Genomic DNA, 16,373 nt, shown 5'->3' on the forward strand with positions numbered 1-16,373 from the left:
TAAGCTGCCTCATATTTTTGTAATATGGAGCCAAATTTTAAAGCAGAATCAGAAAGTTTATCTTAGCATAACAATAGCCAGGGAAGTGAAGAATCAAGTAATGGCAAGGAACTATAGGTATTCTGATGAGATACTCATTGCACTTAGCATCTCAGATTTCTGAGGTGTTTTCAGATAAAGCCCGTAGGCCATGTTACTTATGTTATCTAAAGTAAAGGTTAAAATCAAATATGAAATTGGAATCTCAAGCCTTAATCTACATTTATGGAAACTGAGTCTCAGAGAGGTTAAGTAACATACTCAAATTCACACCAGTAAGTGACAGTTACAAGAAATGATAGTAAGTGACAGAGCTAGGATTTTAACCAGGTCTATATGACTGGAAAGCACATTTTTTAACTATTATACTATACTGTCTCATCAGGAATGTATACAATAATGATATTTTCTATTATTTATTGCTCAAAAGATCTATTTTGAAGTACATGTGTTATTCAGGAGTGCATATTCTTTTTCCTTTTTAAATGTTGGAACCTAATTATCAATTATATAACATCAAAGGTCACATGAGAGATTAATTGGAGAAGTTTGTGAACATGCTTTTTATAGTAACAACAGTGCTGCCTGTAAGAAATTCAGCTTTGTAATTTCTTTGTCAACCTTTGCTTTGAAATTAATTTATAGCAACCACCTTGAGTTTTTTTACTTTGTGTTTTCTTAAACTTGAAATGGCTTGCCTTTGGAGATTTCTCTTTCAAGCTAGATAGAAAACGTGCATATTTTCTTTTAAAGACACTGAGGTTATTCCTGTAACATATTTCATAGTAATGTAACACTTCATTTATTTTAGTCAACTGAAATACAAAATATATTAGGCAAATTAAATCTGGACAGAGTCCTTTGTTCTGACAATGAAATTCAAGCATGTATTTGGCATTTACTCACTAATTAAGTTTACAAATTTAGAACTTTATATGTAAATATGAGTAAAGCGTTAGCATCATTAGAGTGTGTCAACCAAGAAAGGCAGGACAAGGGAAAAGAAAAGCGTTTACCTGGAGTTAGCAGAACCTGAGTTCAAATCTGATCACACTAACTAGACCATCTTGGGCAGTTTATTCAACTTTCTGAGGCTTAGCTTCCTCCACTTTAAAAATGAAGGTCTCAAAATAGAACATCTCTGGAATCCTGTACAAATCTAAAATTAAAACTCTGTCAATTTATTCTATATTCTAAAACATCATTTTAGCCGGGAGCAGTGGCTTACGCCTACTATAATCCCAACACCTTGGGAGGCTGAGGCAGGAGGATCACTTGAGCCCAGGAATTTGAGGCTGCAATGAGCTATGGCTTTTATGGCACCACTACATTGCAACCTGAGTGAAAGAGTGAGACCCTGTCTCAAAAATTAATAGGTGGATTAAAATAAAATAAAACATTCTTTTTAACAATTGTCTTAGTACAGATAGTAATAATAGATCCACTTTTGCTATACAATAAAAAGGGAAAACCAACATCCTTTTTTAGTTACTTCACAATTTGCTTTACTTAAAAAGGAGTGAGCATTTCCAAGATTAAACCATTTTTAAAAAGAGGAAAGGCCTGTAATGCCCTTGTAAAATAACGTATTACACTCTTAGACTCTTGCCAGTGCAGGTTTCTCCCCTCTATGTCTATGGATATTCAGACAGCTTCACAGTGTGTCTTTTATCATTACACTCTTGCCCAAAGCCCAACTAATCTGAGCTAGATTGTATTTCTCCATAAGACAAATCCTGCTTCCTTATTCTTCCGTTAACCCAATCCACTTGTTTATCACCTCAAAATCCCTCCACATTCTTAGATACAGTAAAGATCAAGAGGAGTGAGACCGCCTTTCTATTTCCGTTTACGGGCTTAGTTCTTCCTCTTCCTTTCAAGATTACAGCTACATGCCTTAAGCACTGTGAAAAAGCCACCTTTTCACAGCTGACACCAAGCTGGGAAGAAAAATGTCAAACGCAGCTACCAGAATTTATGTTATTGGGAGGGAAGCATAGAACAGAAAAACGTACAAGGCACACCTTACACTACTACTTCTCAACCTGTTTCCCAGTGGAACATGGATAACAGATGACATTCATACCCAGAACATGCTTTTATACGTGTTTATGTGCATTCTCCATTCTCTCTATCCCTTTCTTTTCCTCTCAATAAAGTATCTCAGAATGCAAATACAATTACATTATTTCGGAGAAAACCTTGAATTGACATGTTTTTCAAAGAAATCATCATTTACAAATGTTGATGCTTGATCAATAAATCACTTGGGATATGACCTTAAGTCTCACAACTCTGAGGTTTAGTATTGCCTTAGAGTACTCTCAGAAAAAGTTTCAAATGTTTTTTCTGCTAACCTTTCAATGTTGCCACAAGAGAAGCGACCCTTAATGACTCTGTCAGTGCCAAACGGCATCTGACATAAGCCCTGGAGAAGAGAGATATTTGCCTGCCAAGATATCCATGTACCCTGTACATGTGTCAAATATCTTTGCCATTTAAACCAAGCAAGGTTTATGGGCCTTCCTAAGCCTGACTTCAGACCTCTAGGGTATGATATAATTCTATACAACACCCTTATTTTGGAAACAATTCCGTTTGTTATAAAAAGAACAGTGAAATTCCAAAATAAGTTCTCAAAATGCATGGTAAAACTGATAAAAAAATAATTCTTTTCCAAGATAAAAACATTAAATTGGCTTTGTCTTCCACATTTCAAGAAATAATGAATACTCAAACATACCCATTTTCCACTTAGTTCTTCTCACCGTAACTTCAGAAACGAAAAGAACTGGAGCATTCAATTAAACCTAATGGAAAAACAGAAGAAAATTTGATATAGTTAATTATAGGTTGAAAGATTTATTCACTTGTGATGTGCTTGATCCTTTATCCTTTCTAGTTTTCTTGGCTTTTGCCTTATCTGTAAAATATGTCCTGCTCATATATTTATTAAACCTAAAAAGCCTGTCCTCATTTGCAGAAAATGATATACAATTATCTCATTGCAAGTGGAGCTACCACAGCCCAAATTAAAACCTAACATTCCTAAGGTGTTATTCTCCAGATCCATCCTTAGCTGAAACTGAGCTCAGTGGGATTTATGTGAACTTGAAAATTAATCAATTGACATATTAGTTGTAAAATACAAGAAATAATTTCCTGTCTTTTCCAGATGATCTATTTGGATTAGTGCCTATAAAAGTTCAACTGCAGTTGTCTTCACCGAATTTTTAAATAATGAAACCATACCTTTTCTCTCCAGGAGTTTATTAAACTCTCTTTTGATTAATGCTGTTGCTCTAGGGGTCTCTTGGGAAGGGATCTCTTGGGAAGTCAGGTGTATAGTCAATATTACAAGCACATACCCCAATATGACATGAAGATCTCCAGCTGCTAGGTCACTTCATACAAATGTATCATCTAAATTCATGAACATGATAATGTTGTTCAACATTTTTAATCTAAAAGAAACAAACCTATCAATCAGCCTGTCCACTACATATCCCAAGATTACAGTGAAGGAGTTAGCCATGGCCTAATTAATATCATCACAAGTAACAGGAAAAAAAAAAAAGAAAGAGGTTTCCTTCTAAGTCTTTGATTCCACTAGATAGAATGCTAGTACAGTCTCAGAAATAAGTTTCTGAACTTTTATTAAATTACCCCAGTGTAAGAGATGGGAGTGAGAGTGGCAGAATACATCCTGTGATTTAGAGATCAGGAGAGTTTCAGAGATGCCTGAATATGACATGACTGAGGAGGAGCTGTGCAGCTGAGGTTCAAAATTACCAGGGAGTCTATGAAACAGGAACCAAAGGAGTTGATAGTGAGCCTGTGGCAGGATTAAGCGGGTGATAATGGGGATATAGATGGTTTCTCACAATACCTAGAAGTAGAGAGCCCAAGTAGGGAGCCCAACACAAACATTCTTGAGAGAAGTCAGATGTGGAGGGGCAAAAAGGGAAAGAGAGAAATAGAAAAGGAAAAAGCATCAGGTGAGTATAACAGAGACATAGGCACAGAAGCAGAACAGTGTGGTGCTCAGAGCCTGACTGCCTGTGTTCAAATCCTCCCTCCACATTTAAGCAGCTGTGGGATCTTGAGTAAGTAGCCTAACCTCTCTGCCCCTTGATTTCTTCATCTGAAAAAATGCTAGTAGTAGTAACATGGTTGTTGGGAAGATTAATTAAGACATGTAAAGAATTAATAACAGGGTTTGAAACACAGGAGAACCTCAATAAATAGCAATTATTAGTATTTTGAGTGATCCCTTCATCTCTTTTGTCTTTTTGTTTACTTCTAATCTTATTCTATCCATTCCTCTGTCAGTTATTTGGAGGCAATTGAGCAATAAAAGAAGGAACTATCTGTGTTTTCTGTAAAACTTATTCTGTGACTCAAAATGGACTCTAGGAGGTGAAGAATGAGCCAGCCTCTTTCTTTATGCCAATTTAAAAACAGAGGAAAGAGCATTTGAGTCCCAAGTTCTAGTTGGAGCTTTTTCACAGCTAAAAGCAGAGTATGGATAAATCAACCTCTGTACGTTTTACTTTTCTAATCTGCAAAATGACAGCATGGATTTAAAACAGGTCCATTACCCCAAAGCACATAGGAGTGAGGTAAGAAATAAAAATAATAAAGTACTCCTTGTGTGAGATAATAGGGAGTAGTAGGAACTCTGGCATATGTAGAAGCACACACCCAGACTGAGGGAGTCCACCACTAAACCTCATCGGCCAACACTCAAGAATTTAGGCTTCATACCGTCTTCTTTCCCCCGCCCCCTGCAAGAGAAGCCAGAAATTCATCTTTTCTTTTTTTTTTTTTTTTTTAATTATACTTTAAGTTCTAGGGTACATGTGTACAACGTGCAGGTTTGTTACATATGTATACATGTGCCATGTTTGTGTGCTGCACCCATTAACTCGTCATTTACATTAGGTATATCTCCTAATGCTATCCCTCCCCCCTTCCCCCTCCCCACAATAGGTCCCAGTGTGTGATGTTCCCCTTCCTGTGTCCAAGTGATCTCATTGTTCAGTTCCCACCTATGAATGAGAACATGTGGTGTTTGGTTTCCTATTCTTGCGATAGTTTACTGAGAATGATGGTTTCCAGCTGCATCAATGTCCCTACAAAGGACATTAAGTCATCCTTTTTTATGGCTGCATAGTGTTCCATGGTATATATGTGCCACATTTTCTTAATCCAGTCTATCATTCATGGACATTTGGGTTGGTTCCAAGTCTTTGCTATTGTGAATAGTGCTGCAATAAACATACGTGTGCATGTTTCTTTATAGCAGCATGATTTATAATCCTTTGGGTATATACCCAGTAATGGGATGGCTGGATCAAATGGTATTTCTAGTTCTAGATCCTTGAGGAATCGCCACACTGTCTTCCACAATGGTTGAACTAGTTTACAGTCCCACCAACAAAATTCTTATTTTCAAATGTTGACTTAAATTAATTTAACACATGATGTAGACAAACAAAACATGACTAAAGACTCACTGCCCCTGCATTTGTGACTTTGGAGCCAAATGACTTCTAGAGTCCTTTCTAGTTGTAACTTTCCATCAATCGGTTACAGTGGGATGCTCAAAGCGAATGGCCAGTTTCAATGCAAACTAGATGTTCTGTGATCCAGTTAGTTACTTCTCTCTGCAGACCAATTTTTGACCTAGTTGAAAATGTTCACTTGGGCATACATATTACATACTAAAATTTCTGGGAAAATCTGACTGAGGTCACTCTTTTTACATGCTGAAATTCCTAATTCAGGTCAACATAGATCAACTTCCGATACCACTCAGGGATGTTCAATCTTTTGGCTTCCTTGGGCCACATTGAAAGAAGAAGAATTGTCTTGGACCACACATAAAATACACTAACGATGATAGATGATAAGCTAAAAAAAAAAGAAAAAAAAAGTTACAAAAAAATCTTATGTTTTTAGAAGTTCACAGATTTTTGGGGGGCCACATTCAAAGCTGTTCTGGGCCAAGCCTGGACACGCTTGATTAGATTAAGAGGGTGAAAAACGATTTAAAATGACTCTTCAGTTCTTGTTGATTGATTCACTGTCATTCAATTATATGAAATTATAACATGCAGCTCCCCAAAATGCAACTGTGAAATGTAGGTGTGATATGACCCCAATTTAAAATCCTTAGAGCTTTTAAATAAAAATTAAGGTGCTTGTTTGAGAAGCAGGTTTCTGAACATTTTTATTTACTTTTACTTCAATATTTTTTAAGCTTTCTGTGTGAGAACTACTTAAACTTGTACAGTAGTACTGAAAGTTGATAGAGAAATAATTCCTTTCTTTGGAGATAAAGAGATAGGGAAAAGTTGCTACCCCACCACATGTTTTGTGCTTCTGAAGTTATTTATCCCCCTGCAATCTTCTTTGACAAAGATGTAATTGCTTCAGCAATATAAAAGTTGAAAGAAAGCATTTGGCACACAAATCTCTGCAATGCATTTATTCTGAAGAGAAGTAAAACTGCTACTGAATAGCAAATGATATTCAAAGTGTGGTTTCCTTTCAAATAAACTGTATCCTAAATCCCAGAGATCAAGTTGTACACACCTCAAAAACATCAACATTCTTTCATTTACTTGCAAAATCAAGAATTTTAACTCCTACCAAATAGCAATGGGGAAAAAATGTCCGTTGCAAGTCTGGTAATCAGAATTCTAGAATAAGATAGAAGATTTTTCCAGAATGCATGTTTTAAATTGGATAGATGCACAAATAATAGGGAGTTGGAAAGTGAGATGAGGGAAACCGCTGAGCAAAGGAAAATAATAAAAAAAAATTCAAAAGGTGACAGAATGAGCAATTATAATTTATACCATGGCAGTAATTAATGTCAGCTTCTGTGTAAAAATTAATGTGAATTCACCAAAGCACTTTGAGATGACACAATTATAGCATGTGTTTTTAACAAAGGTTTGGCCAAAAGAAAATAATTGCTTGGTGCAAACATGGACCAACCAAGTTTTTGCAGGCTCCTTTTGCAATAACAGGCTAGATATTTTTGACTGATATATTTCAATTAATAATATATAATAGTATTCCAGACACATGTATGACTAGCTTCTTTTAGAAAAGGAAACACCTCAGAAAATGATTATAGCTTCAATGTTGCCTTTTAACATTTTTATTTAGAACTCAATCTTTGCTATATGGTTCCCTAAATTGAAGAAAACAAAACAAAACAAAAATTTCACAGATGAAGCTGAGCTCTAATCAGTGATAAGGGGTTAGTACCAAAATCTCTACAATTTTTATGGAGTAGAATTTTTTAATAGACTTTTTACAGAACTGTTTGAACTAATGTATGGCCTTTATTCTGCCATTTCATTTAACGTGTGTTTGTGACACAGTATTTATGATTCAACCGTGTCAACACTAGAAATATTTTGTTCCTCACATCAAGTGCAGGCTCGAATAAAGTGCACCTTTTGATGGATGCCAGTCAGACGTTGTGTGTTTCAAAAAAATTAGTGTGAAAGGTCACTGAATGTAGAAACAAATGGAAAGGTGGTTTTGAGCCACAGCACTGAGCCCTTCAGGGACTTTCTTTTCCACCTGCACCTGTCTTAAAAGTCAATGCATGCCATTTAAATATCATGATTCATAGCATATTCCTTATATAATCATAAAAATGTTGTTTTCTGGTGGAACAACAAAAAGTGTCTAATGAAATTTAGATACTATTTATGCCTACACAGAATAAAAAATAAAATAATACGGTATTTTGTGAATGAACATATTTAACGCCAAGCACAGTACTAAATATTTTATATGCACTATTCTAATTAAAACCAACCTTTAAATCTATGAGATAAATACTCTTATTATAGTCATGTTATAGATGAGGGAACTAGGGCTTAGAAAGAGATAAAACAACTTACCCAAAGGTAAATAAATAGCTAAAAAAAAAATGTTTTAAGGCAAAAAGCAACAGCAGCAGCAACAACAAAAGAAGTAAACCTTGACGCCACAGTCCATTTTTACAGGCATTATGCTAGATTGGCAGAAAATTTAAGTTCCCCAGAAATGTCTTAGCTGATCCAAGGCTGAATGTCTTTGCTTGTCTTGCTAGATTTGTCATTTGTCATTGGTAAGGTATTGATGAGACTTGACCCAAGTATAGAAATCCAAAAGAATCACCTTTATATTTTGTTGTGTTTTTTATAACTACCACAGCCCTTCATTTCAAAAATAAGGTAAGAGGAAGTTAACACCTGACAGACTCACGTGCAATGCTTTGATGGACATAAACTTTTTATAACTGTGTTTTGTTTTCCTTCATACAGAACCCAGTGCTGCTCCCACAGATGTCAAGGCAACAAGTGTGTCTGTGTCAGAGATTCTTGTTGCATGGAAACACATTAAGGAGAGTCTAGGAAGACCACAGGGATTTGAGGTATGAACAGAATGATTGAAAATAAGCCTTATTATTTCTTCTGGCATCACATTCTCCTAAAGAGAGATCTCGGTGACACTTCAGAATTTCAACAGAATTTCTTTGAAATTTTGTTCTATGTTAAAGAAACTAAGAAATACTATTTTACTGACATCTGTTATGTTGCTCATTAACTGGTTTATTTTTCAGGACAATAGCTTCCATAGCACTATGCAAAGATGTTTTTAAAAGATGAAAATAGAGTTGTAGACAAAAGCAGAAGCTATAGGTAGATATTTAATGGTATCCAATTTATTGGTCATTTTAAAAGTTTTTGTGTCTTTCTTTCTAATAATTTAACGTATAAATACAAGTTTTCCTTTTGTACTTTCTTGGTATCTCTTACCCCCAGTGCTGAATTATCAAATTTTGCTTGGAATTTAATGATCTGTATTGTATCTATGTATTCAGATAGTTTCTTTTTGTCCCTTAAATGTTGCTATTTTTAAACATAGTTATTCCAGTCTTATAGTGGTGAATATTTCATATCAAATGAATAACACCAATGAAATTTTAGCCTCCACAGAGACCAGCAGATTGTGAGTAGTCTGTGAACATGAATATTCTATGATAACAAGATTCTGCTTCTCACACAGCTCTTGTTCTTGTTCTTGCCTTGCTTGGCCAATCATGGAGAGGAATAAGGGGGATAATGTCTAAAAGACAAAAAGAATTAGCATCTGACCCAAGACTTTAGTTGCATTTAAAAAGAATTTATTCTTACTTTTTCTCTTCTTCAGTTCCCATTAAGAGAAAATCATCTTGTGTTTTGAACAATGATCAAGTATAGGACTTGTACACTAACATGGTTTCCAGGCTGAAACATATTTTTAATCCTATTTGAGTTTTCAAATAATGCCTGATAATTATTTGATTAACATACAGGTGGTATTAGATAATGATTTCTATGATAAAGTATTTATACCATCTTTCTAAGAGTTACAGCAAAAACAATTTATGGGAAACCATTACCTACTTATACAATATCATGGACTTATTTCTACAATCTTGCTTCAATTAATTATTTGGAATAATTTAGTAAGTATCTCATTATGACTGCATGTTTATGTGATGAATATTTCTGTTTCTCCCTATCCTTCAGGAACCATGTTTGTTTATCATTAAATCTCAGCAAATGATAGTATATATATTTGGCCCATAACTGACCACAATAAATATATGTTGAATGAATGAATGAATGTTTGTGCAGAACAATTAGCCCCTTTCTATCCAACTGCAGAAAACATTGTGGTGGTTTTTCCAGTTTCCCTTCTCTATGGAGGAGGGACAGTGTGCCTCCTCCAGCTGCTGTGAGTGTTGACTGCTAATGGTTCTCAGCTTCCACTCTAGAGAATTGCCCTCCACGGAGGAGAGCTACATTACTTGGAAAGTGACCTCATCACACTTAGTCAGCCTAAGATCAATGACTGACTGATACTGGTCTCTTACCTCAGGGAGGAAACAACTTTATGGTGTAGTTTATGATACAGAGCCTTGCTGTATGCATCAGGCCAAAGCCAGATTTCCTGGAACCACATTCTTGCTCAGCTCCCTCTAGCTCCCTATTCTGAGTTCCTCCCTTTTTAATAGGTTTTACCTATAAGCATCCTCATAGTAAATAATATGCACCAAAATCCCTATCTCAAGTTCTGCTTTTGGGGACTTCAACCAAAAAGAACTACATTAGTGTGAATTCACTCTAAACCTCTGAATCGGAACATCTGGGGCAGACGTCTGGGGTGTGTACTTTCAGAAAGCCACAAAGTATATTCTGGTGCATGGAAGAGTGACAATCCAGGCTCCTATATCTCAGAGGGATGTTCCTTTTATATAGCCAGTCACCCTCAAGCTTTTTTTTTTTTTACCTGCCCTATTAGCATGACCTTCAGATAACCATCATTATTCACCATGTTGACATCTCTCTGTGAGGTCCTGCAGAGATCACATGTGCACAATTCTTCCCTTCCTAAATATAAATCATTCATTCTTTAATTCAATAAATATTTATGTAGACCTATTAAGTACCAGACATTGAGCTAAATGCCAGGAACAAAACAATGAGCAAAACAAAGTCCCTGCTCTTATAAAGCTTATATTGTAGTAGGGAAGGCACACAATCAACAAACTAAGAAATAATCGTATGTTTGTTTTTTTTTTAAATGTGATATACTTTCAGTTGATGATACAGGCTATGTAGAAAACTAGGGCAAGAAGGTAAAGAGTGAGAGAGTCTGATATTTTACAGAGGTTTGAGAAATCAACCTTTCTGTGGTTGTGACGTGTGAGTAGAGACATGATGTAATGAGAGACAGCAGAGAGAACAGCAAGCTCAAGAGCTCTGAAGTACTAGCACGCTGGACTTCTTCAAAGAACAGGAAGTGAGTAATTTTGGTGAGAGTAGGGAGCACAAGGAGAGTGGTAGCAGGATGATGATGAAGAGATTATCAGGACAAGGAACAGGTTTCTGGGGTCTTAGGAATCAGAGAAGTTCAGATTTCATCCAAAGTGTAAGAAGTCATAAAGTATTTCTAACTGGGAGGGACAAGTCAAGATCTGACATATGTAAAGCCTCTCTCAATCTAGAAGGTAGAGAATAGACCCTGGGGAGGACCTCAGAGAGAAGAGCAGAGGGGCAGCTGTTCCATCCTCAGTGACAATGAGGCTGCTTTCTACTAGAGTGGTAGCAGTGGAGTTGATAAGAAGTGGGCATTTTAAAATAGATTTTGAATTGAAGTGAGACAGAATTTGACCACAAACTACATGTAGGCTATGAAAAAGATGAGACAAAGATAATTGCAGAGATACTTACCAAGAAAATAGGTAAATGACATTGTCATTCACAGAGATGAGGAACTCACAAAGAAGAGTGGGTTTTAGAGTGAAAATCAAGGATTCTGTTTTGGATCTTGAGTTAAGAGGAAGATTGGGGATGGAGCTATAACTATGGGAAATCATCAGAATATAAATAGTTTTTACGCATATACTGGCTGAGATCACTGAATAGTTGATAAAGAAGGTGCCTGAGAATTGAGCTCTGGGGTGGCCCATAATTTGGAACTCAGCAAAGGAGAGGAGAGGGTCTGGCTGAAGAAACTAAGAAGGAGACACTGAAGAAATGCAGAAGCCAAGAGAAGAATTTCAAAATGGAGAGAATGTTCCATAGTGTCAAATGCTGCTGGGAAATTCAGAAAGATGAGACCTGAGATTGCCAGATGGATACAGCAATGTGGAGACTGTAAGTAACTTTGATGAGAGAGATTTTATGGAATGCTGATAATGAAGGCTTGGCTGGAGGTTAAGATCAAGATTACTCAAGAGTGACACTCAAGACCATCAGAACACAATGTTTTCACTAGATTGGCTTCATTCAAAATAACTTATTGCAAGCAAAAATGGAATATATTTAAAAACAGAACGTTAATAAGAATGAATCAAATTCTGGAACAATCATCATAATGACCACATTTCTGAATTAAAATAAATCAACAAAAATTCTGACAATGACGTTATACAAAAAAATGGGGACAGAATTCATGGGCATAGTAACTATTCCATTTCATAGTGCATTATAAATTGTAGTTTCAAAATATGGCATCTTGTTACCAGAAAATAAAAATCAATATCTCATTAATTTGGAAATTCTTTGCTTTTTATAAATAGAACATAATTAAAACTTCGGCTAAATATGACATTAACTGTTATTTTAAGTATATTCTGCAGACTGTTTTTGATTTACACTGTTTCATAACTGAATAGCTGCATGTATATTTAACACTAAATATGATGTAGGTGAAACTTTCAGAATCTCTCTTACTCTCTCTTTTCTGTACTTTTTCTCTTGAAAGAGAGCTCTGCCTCTGTCCTTCACCGAACACATCTGGAATTTACTGCTCTCATCTTCTCCCCACTTATTTTTCTCTATCAAAAATGTCACTGAGTAAAAGATCTCCCTAATTATTACTAAAATATAATGAACCCAAAAAGCTTAACAATTTTTCTTACTTTTATCCTCTTTTTCACTCTATCCCTACCACCATCCTACCTAAATTTACTAATGGTCAAATTCAGAGCATGGTGACAATGAAACAAATATTGAAACAAGGGCAGTTGTCACCAAAACCAAAATTATCAGTTTCACATTTTATGTACTTATAATGTCAGTCCTATGAGTCACTTTTCTAGCCATAATTTTAACTTTCCCTGCAAAGTCTAAAACAGCAAGCTACTACAAAAGCATTAACTATGAACCATTTTGAAAATAGAGAAGACAGTGTTTTTCAACTGCCCCTCTTATTTTTCCCAAATCAGAACATAAATAAGATAGATAAGCTTCTGCTCTTATGAATGTTACATCCTAATGGGGGAAGACAATTTTTTAAAAAATCAAACAAATAAGTAACGAGATAAACTCTGATAACAATACACATGGAGGGTCAAAAGTATAGCAAACCTGGTTCCTGTGAGAACAGAAAGAAAGTGAAGCACTGGAAAATTAAAATAGTTGGAGGATTAGGTAGAGACAAGATATGTATAGATATATGGATTATGAAAAAAAAGTCTGTATTGTATTTGAAGTGCAGTAGAAAGCCACTGAGACAATTTAAGGAGGGAAGTCATAATGTCCAATTTATGGGTTTTTTTTTTTTAATCACTCTGGCTGCTCTTATGTGAAGAATGAAAGGGAGAGGAAAGAAAGGTCAGAGAATTGCAGTTAAGAGTTATCACAATAATCCAAGCAAGAAATGATTGTGGCCTAGACTTCAGCCATAGCAGTGGAGTGGGAGAGAAGCAGGTGTATTTTAGAGGCAGGACTGGCAAGATTTGCTGACTGATCTGATGTGGAGGAAAGAGAAATGATGATTCCTCCATCTCTGGCTTGGTCACATAGGTAAATTGTGACATTTACCAAAAAAAAATGAAGGAAGCTGAACAAAGAACAGATTTGAAGCTAGGAAATCAAGAGTTCTATTTAATCACATTGAATTTTTGATGCCTATTGGAAATCTAAGAGGGTAAGTCAGATAGGCAGTAGAACATGCCAGTTTGGAGTCTAATTGAGAGAACAAGGCTGAAAACATAGAGGTGGCCATTATAGAAGTGATATTTAAAGCCATGTTGCCATAGGAAAGCATCAGAGGACAAAATTTCAAGAGGAGAGGAGAGAAGTAGAGAGGAGGGGAATGAGGGGGGCTATGCTATGTCCTGGAACACTCAGCATTTAGAAGTTGAGCTGAAGAGGAGGAATCAGCAAGGAGACTGGCAAGGAGAATAAATCAGTTTGGTAGCAGGAATACCACGTATGCATCAAAAAAGCTAGAGGAGTTGACCAAAAAGAGGGAACTGGCTAACTATGCTTAATGCTGCCAAGAGATCAAGTGAGATAACAATGGAAAAGTGCCTGTTTGGTTTACAGGTTATTGGTGACAACTTCCACAATCAAATAAATAATCAATATCCCTTATGTTGTCAATTAGTAACTTCAAGTTACAGACATTGAGTAACCTTAATAATGCCACTGCTTCTAAAGAATGGTTGATGGAAATAGTTTGAGGGCAAAGGAACATCATTTCAGAGCTCTCAGCCCATCAGCACCTTACTTGATGTGGAGTTTCCTGTATCTTGTCAGGACACCAAGGGGTTTTGGTATTCATTCTTGTGTTGAGAATCACAGCTCTCCAGTGTTGGTATCAGAAATGGTTAAGAGTAAAATTCAACCTCTGAATATATTTTTGCACCGCATATTATAATGTGAGCAGAAGTAGCCACTGCAGAAAACTCTTTTAGCCTCAAACAAACAGAGTGAAAAGAAGTCAAGTTGAGACTTTAACATAGTGTTTGCCTTGATGTACCAGGCATTATAGAGAAGGTAAATAAGAAACAAGATATCATTTCTGAAGTCATGTACACAGATTTATTTCCTTCTAGAATATGTTTTCTGTCAAGGCCATACCCATGTTCCACTTTGAAACTGATGACTGTATCCCTGGAATATATAGTGTGGTATTAACTAATAACACCTCAATGCATTTTCCTTAATAAATAATCAAACCAGAACCTATTTGTGATTCACTTGTCTCTGAAATCTTTGTATTTTCTTCTCTACTAATTGAGGGAAGCTACACTTGAGCAAGAGTCATTTGGAGAGAAGATGGCATCATTAAGGGCAAAAAAGTCCTTAAATCTCTCATAGCCTTACCTGATCTCCCTCCTGCAAGTTGCTATTAGGCTTTCCCTTCCCACTTCTGACTGCAGGTTCTTCTGATTTGGTTGCAGCCTGACTCTGATTCTGACCCTAAGTTGACAGTCAAATGCCATCTCACATTTCCCTGTCCTGACTTTATGTTTCATTTGAATCTCGTTAATTATTTATTCATTTATTTATTTAACTAGTATTCATTAAACACCTGCTATGTTTTGATGCAGTATTCAGGCTGAAACAATAAATAAAACTGAGTTCCTGACCTTATGAAGTTTGCAGTCTAGCAATGGAGACTTTTTCTATTTTCTCGAGTTTTTGTATTTTGCTTCAATCCTAAACTAGGGTCTTGATCCTAACTTCTGGTAGCTCCTTTTGCTGATGACTTGGGTTTGATAATCTTTTCCCTGATGCATTTCTGTAGAACATCAGTAAGGATCTCAGTCAGAGGCTTCCCCTGGTAGCATTTGTCAATAATCTACTTACACTTGGCATTTTGGCCTTTCACAAGGAAGCTTCCGTTACAGCTTAATTGGTTTAAGAAATAATAAATCGAGCATTTTGACTTAAACTTATTTTCATTTTTAACTAACCCAACACTTTCAAGTACATGAAACAATTCAAATCAAATAGTGATTGATTTTTGTTATTAAATTGATGAACTGCTTTATCTAATAGAATGTTCATAGCAATTAAGATGGTAAGAATAGTTTTGCAAAAAGACAAGGTCAGAATGATAACAGCCCAGACAAGGTGATCGATGGTAAGAGGCTGGAGGACAATTTAGCAATTTTACCCCTTTCTGTTTCTGAGTGGATCCATCTGTGGACATCTTAAAAGGTCACAATTAGGCTACATGAGAACCCCACTGTACAAAGAAAAATGGTGTCTCTTCCTTTCAACCAGCTGCCTCCTGAAAGGACAGCACTACCTCACAAAAAAGACCATCTGAAGAAATAAGAAAAAGAATATGAAATTCCAAATGGAGACATTAATCCATCTATTTGTATGTTTCAAATATTTGAGAAATTTTGTCAACATCTGCTTAGCACCACCCATTTGTAAATTTTGGTTACCTGCATGGAATTAGCTTGAAATTTTATGGCAGCAGGGACTAAATGTAGAAAGCACTGACACTGAGAGATGTGAAATGTCTAGCTTATGATATGCAGCATGATTGAAAATTGAAAGTGGGCTGTATTTATTGAACAACTTTGATTCATGAATAACCATAACTGTCCCATCTGGATTGCCATCTCTGTCACTAGCCCATACAAGTAAATTATTAGGTTCAGTTTTGAATTTATGAACCCACCAGCATTAAGTGTCCTGTGAATGGTAAACCCTGAATCCTAGAGCAGAGTCCCTCAAGCTTTTCAGAACATAAAAGGATTTTTATGCGCATACAAATTCAGAGCAGATGCCACTCTGGCAAGAAGGAAGAGTAAAGGATAAGGCCAAATTTCATAATCATTTCTGTGATTTTCCCAGATCAGCAAAACAGACAAAGTAAATTGTGATAATGGAATGTTGGATGATTCATTTTTTTTCACTCCTTCACTCATCAAGCATTTATTCAGTATCAGGCACTATTCTGGGCACTGAGAATGTACATATAAATAAGATCTAGTCCTTACCCTCAAAAAGCTCACA

The 16,373-nt window shown here is 36.0% G+C and overlaps 1 protein-coding gene across 2 annotated transcripts in view; it reads left to right on the forward strand.

Moving 5' to 3' along the window:
- The window catches only part of CNTN5 (contactin 5), a 1,339,954-nt gene that overhangs the window by 1,281,036 nt on the left and 42,545 nt on the right, over nt 1–16,373 (forward strand). For both annotated transcript variants that reach the window (XM_050758026.1, XM_050758027.1), the window contains exon 21: nt 8,376–8,485. In XM_050758026.1, the coding sequence (XP_050613983.1) occupies nt 8,376–8,485 (110 nt within the window). The remainder of the gene's footprint in view (nt 1–8,375; nt 8,486–16,373) is intronic.

The sequence above is a fragment of the Macaca thibetana genome, chromosome 14 (genome assembly GCF_024542745.1).
Source record: "Macaca thibetana thibetana isolate TM-01 chromosome 14, ASM2454274v1, whole genome shotgun sequence".
NCBI classification, from domain to species: Eukaryota; Metazoa; Chordata; class Mammalia; order Primates; family Cercopithecidae; genus Macaca; species Macaca thibetana.